General features: G+C 38.0%; 1 protein-coding gene across 1 annotated transcript; it reads left to right on the forward strand.

Annotated features, from left to right (window-relative positions):
- The first annotated feature begins 886 nt into the window (after positions 1-886).
- On the forward strand, positions 887-4,178 carry LOC133291677 (uncharacterized). Its single transcript, XM_061489983.1, has 6 exons — positions 887-1,000; positions 1,040-1,789; positions 1,948-2,086; positions 2,378-2,832; positions 2,941-3,399; positions 4,131-4,178. The coding sequence occupies exons 1-6, from the start codon at positions 887-889 to the stop codon at positions 4,176-4,178; spliced, it is 1,965 nt and encodes a 654-aa protein (XP_061345967.1).
- The last annotated feature ends 969 nt before the right edge of the window (positions 4,179-5,147 follow it).

Raw genomic sequence — 5,147 nt, forward strand, 5'->3', positions numbered from 1 at the left:
TTTTGGAAAAATTATTTCTCCCTCAATTATTACTCGAATTAGACCCATGATATGTTAAATTGAATATTAAGGTGTCTATTTTATTGTATAAAAATTTGAGAGAAAGTGGTGAAGTTCTTTGTTCAAAATCATAGAAATTGTGAGGTATGTTTGGGGTTGGCTGGCAGCTTTGCTTGTCCAACTTCAAACGGTGATAACCGGAGCAAATGAGAATTTTATGGGGTGTGTGATATCTTGTTGGAAATTTAATTGAGTATAGAATAACATATTAAAATATGAGTCTTGTAACTACTAAATCACGCTCAGAGTCCAAAAGACTGAACCATGTTTAGTTATGTAAAAATCGTAAAAGTGAGATTTATGCTAAGTGGATTTATGGGAACCCCTTAGTGACTTAAGATAAGAGTTGTATGATATTTAGGTATTTATTTTCTTGTTCTGTGTTTAGATTTCTATTATGATCACAGTTTTTATAATTACATTTTGTTATTATTTTTAAAAGCTTACGTAATGAAAAGGAAAAACTTTACTCGTATTTTTAAATGGACTGCTGTGATTGTAACTGCACTTAATATCATAATCAATGTTAACAATACCGGTACATAATAGGCTGTTACATTTTATGATATCAGAGCAGTTTACTAGGGAACTTTGATTATGTATGACTGTGTTTTGTGTTGCATAGCTGTCTTACAGCTTTTTATGATTGATGTATATGTGATTCCTCAGTGTGGGTCTGATCAACTCATTCCTTTATGTTACATGTACAGTTATCACGAGGAGGATTTGTGGCGGTCGTGGGACACGAGGTGCAGATCCTCCACCGCCTGATCTGGTTACTGCAGTTCTGAATGCTCAACGGGCGGAGACGACATCAAATAGAACCATGACCGAGAACCTGATGAAAACAAATCAGGATATGATGCAGGCCTTCATGACTGAGATGAGGGCTGAGAGAGCTCATCATAAGAGGGATGATTCTCCTCCTCACACGGCTACGGTGACTCCTACACCTACGCTATATTTTACACCCTAACAGGGGGAGAGTGGGGCTGGTCATCATACTGGTGAGGCTAGTCAGCCCACTGTGGATCCTACCTATGTTGCTCAAACTTCTGGAGCGGCTGAGCATTTTGAAGCAGGTCATGCTAATGAGAGGAGATTGATTGCTTTCAGGAAACATAAACCTCCTGTTTTTCTGGGTTCAAAGGACCCAAAGGTTGTTACGACCTGGCTAATGTGGATGGATAAGATCTTTCAGGTGATAAGGTACCAGGATCCTCAGAAGCTTATGTATTCAGTTGATATGCTGGAGGGTGATGCCCATGAGTGGTGGTGCAATGTATCTCGCCCTTTTATTATTCAGGGAGAAGAGCTTACTTGGGCCTTGTTTCAGGGCTTATTTCACGAGGAGTATTTTCCCAGGGATGTCCGGGAAGCTAAACAGGGGGAGTTTGATAAATTGGTACAGGGTTCGTTGAATGTTGATGCTTATTTGGCCAAGTTTAATGAATTGGTCAAGTTTGCTAATTATGGGGGTACACTGCCTACTCCACAAAATTTATCTTCGAAATTTCAAAGGGGACTGAGTGAAAAGATTGCTAAACGTGTGTCGAATACGGCTGTAAGGAATTTTGCCGACTTGGTGACCGAGTGCAAAAGGGCTGAGACTGTTTATGGCAGATATCCTAAGTCTAACTCTGCTAAGGATCAAGAAGTTAAGAGGACGGCTGGTCCTTCAGGCTCTAATTACAGGGATGGTCACCATCATAATAATAACGGAGGTAGGGCTTGTAGGTAAGGCAGCCTCCCGGTCAATTCTAGAGAGGTGGTGGCCAGAGGGGTGGATTCAATGATAGAAATTCTGCTCCTCAGTGTGAAAAATGCAAGAGATACCATAGGGGTCCTTGTTTTGCAGCTCCAAATTCATGTTTTAAATGTGGTAAGGTTGGACATTATACCCGAGAGTGTTATAGCAATACTGGGCAGGCTTCGAATCTACAGGCCTTGCCATCTGTTCCTAATGTGGGACGTGTTTATACTACCAATGTGCAGCAGACAGAAAAAGCACTGAATTTGGTTAAAGGTATAATTTTAATTTCTAATATTAACTTGTCTGTTTTGTTTGATTCGGGAGCGACGCATTCCTTCGTCGCAGAATATGTAGCTAAGGGGTTAAATTTAAAGGTAACAAGGATGATTACCCCCATGCATATTACTACTGCTACAGAAGAGGTTAGTGATTCCTCCTTTATGTGTAGAGATGTTGAGTTTGTATTTGAAGGCAGGGGTTATACTACTGATTTGATTATCTTGCCCTTGGCCTCTGTTAATCTGATTTTGGGTATGGACTGGTTGTCTCAAAATTGCACAATAGTTGATTGCTGCGAAAAGAGGTTGATATTATCTCCTGAGAAGCTCGCTGTTTGTCCGTCTCCTTATCTGTCTGTCTGTCAAACTGTTAAGGCCTTGAAGGCTGGTGATCTGGGTTATGTACTATTGGGTGGACTTGTTGGCGATAAAGAAGAGGAAATTTCAAATATTTCGATGATTAATGAATTTGCTGATGTATTTCATGATGAGATACCAGAATTTCCACCTGAGAGGGAGATTGAGTTCTCCATATACTTGTTGCCTGGTGTGGGGCCCATCTCTTTGGCTCCATACCAGATGTCTCCAGTTGAATTCGCTGAGTTGAGGAAGCATATTGAGGAGCTATCTGCAAAGAATATTATCAGACCGAGTGTGTCTCCATGGGGAGAACCTGTACTATTTGTGAAAAAGAAGGATGGTAGCATGAGATTGTGTACTGATTACCGACAGTTGAATAAGGTTACGATTAAGAACAGGAACCCTTTGCCGCGAATTAATGATCTTCTGGACCAGTTGAGGGGTGCTTGTATATTTTCTAAAATTGATCTCCAGTCCAGATACCACTAGATCCTGATTAAGCCGGAGAATGTGCCTAAGACGGCGTTTCGATCCAAATACGGACATTTTGAATACCAGGTGATTCCTTTTAGGCTTACTAATGCCTCGGCGGTGTTCATGGACTATATGCATTGCGTTTTTAAACTATATCGAGATCAGTTTGTTATTGTGTTCATTGATGATATTTTAATCTATTCCAAGAGTAAAGATGAGCATATGGATCATCTGAGGACTGTGTTGCCGGTTTTGAAAGATAAGAAGCTATATGCTAAGCCATCTAGATGTGAATTCTGGCTATCTGAGGTGCAATTTCTGGGTCATGTGCTTTCTTCTAGTGGTGGTGTTGTGGATCCGAGTAAGATTAAAGCGGTAAATGACTGGGAGCGACCTAAGACTTTGACTGAGATCAAGAGCTTTATGGGTCTTGCTGGTTATTATCATAGGTTTATACATGGGTTTTTAGCTATGGTACTGCTATTGACTCGATTGACACGAAAGGATACTCCTTTTGTGTGGACCCAGGAATGTGAGGAGTGCTTTTTGACCCTTAAAGAGAAATTGACTACTACTCCTGTGTTGACTCTTCCTGATCCTGAAGGTGAGTTTGAATTATACTATGATGCTTCCAAGAAAGGTTTGGGGAGTGTTCTGATGCAAGAAAGGAGAGTGGCTGCTTATGCTTCTAGGCAGTCAAAGCCTCACGAGGAAAATTATCAGACGCACTGACGTGGACTATCGAACCCACGCAAATTACCGAGCTTTAGGTTTGTAGTGATAGGGTAACTCAGATCGTCTCCCAATAACCTGCTAGAAATCAAAAATGTTTCTATAAAAATAGAATATAAAAGAAAATGGGGATTTTGTTGATTTGAAATTTAAATAAGAACAAAATTGAGATTTGGGATTTAAAAATCAGAATTTTAAGCAATCAACCTAAGGAAATTGGTTTCATTAATTTATTTTGTCATTGGATAAAGAAAAGGTTATCAATTTGTGATTAACCCCAATTGAATTCAGAATCCTCAAATTCAATTGGAAACCCTCTCTAGACTATCGCCTAGCGTTTGGTTGAATACAGTATTTCAACTATGCAATCGCAGTAGTTTTAACCTGTTCAACTTACGTTTATCGGGTTAATTAATCTGACGATTAAATCTTATGATCAATTTTCCTTTATAGAATGCAATCACATTATTCAGTTTGAATACCTACAATCGAATGATCTTCAACCTGAATTGGAAAAATGAAATTGATTAAAAAGTTGAAACAGATCCCCTGAAATAAACTAATGAACCCTTAATCCTTCGATTGATTAAAGGTGTTTAGCCTAGCATCGCGAGGTTAAACATCATTCAAAATAACATAAAAGGAGAAGGAGAAGATGAAAAGAAAAGAGTGCAGAATTTCTAATTTCAAAAAAAAACTCAAACAATTGTTTAACTCCAAATCTGACTGCCGAAAGGGTTTCCTAAAATTCCCTTTAAATAACCCACATTCAGAACGGGTTAGGGTTCTACCACTTCGGCCCACACATAAAATAAAAACTTAATAAATAAAATAAAACATTAAAACATGGCCTTGAGCCTTAAACACATTGAGTTCTAATTTAATTTATAAGTCTAAATGTCGAAATTAATTTCCAGCAAAACACGTCTATCTTGGGCTTAGGTTTCGACCATTTTCCCGTCCAAATTGAGCTTCAGTGACTGAAATAGTGATTGTAACCCTTTCTGTTAGCTTCAAAAAGTAACAAGAACAGAATTAATCGGACATCTGTAGAGTGAGTATGGCCTAAATTCAAAACTAGTATGAATGTTGAAAATTCTGACGAAAATCAATTAAACCCATTTAAAATGTAGAATTCTAATTTGACCCAAAAGACCTTTATTTAACTCAAATAAATTCTAAAAATACTGACCAAGAGTAATAAATAAGTGTAACAAAATATGCATTATCAAATTGCCCCACACTTATCTGTTTTGCACTATTGGGCAAAAACTAAAATAGAAAGCAAAGACTAAGATCAACCAATCTTTTCTAACAATTACCAAGCATACAGAAAATACACAAAGATCACAAGTCTTCAATAGATAAACCAATCAGGACAAAAGTTCCCTAATTTCAAATCACAAGACCTGCTACTTTCAACTGCACATGCCAATTACAGAAAATGATTTCTTATAGGATGCTCTTAATTTTTTATTTATTTAAGTGTA

This window comes from Gastrolobium bilobum, unplaced genomic scaffold (genome assembly GCF_033153095.1).
Source record: "Gastrolobium bilobum isolate Gb01-03AN ecotype WA unplaced genomic scaffold, APGP_CSIRO_Gbil_v1 utg6518, whole genome shotgun sequence".
Taxonomy (NCBI): Eukaryota; Viridiplantae; Streptophyta; class Magnoliopsida; order Fabales; family Fabaceae; genus Gastrolobium; species Gastrolobium bilobum.

What these genes read in the sequence shown, in the direction of transcription:
- LOC133291677 (XM_061489983.1), top strand. Translation starts at nt 887, where the DNA reads ATGACCGAGAACCTGATGAAAACAAATCAGGATATGATGCAGGCCTTC. An exon ending in CTCCTCCTCACACGGCTACG is followed by an intron (nt 1,001 to 1,039) that starts GTGACTCCTACA and finishes ACACCCTAACAG; the next exon opens with GGGGAGAGTGGGGCTGGTCA. An exon ending in ATTACCGACAGTTGAATAAG is followed by an intron (nt 2,833 to 2,940) that starts GTTACGATTAAG and finishes AGATACCACTAG; the next exon opens with ATCCTGATTAAGCCGGAGAA.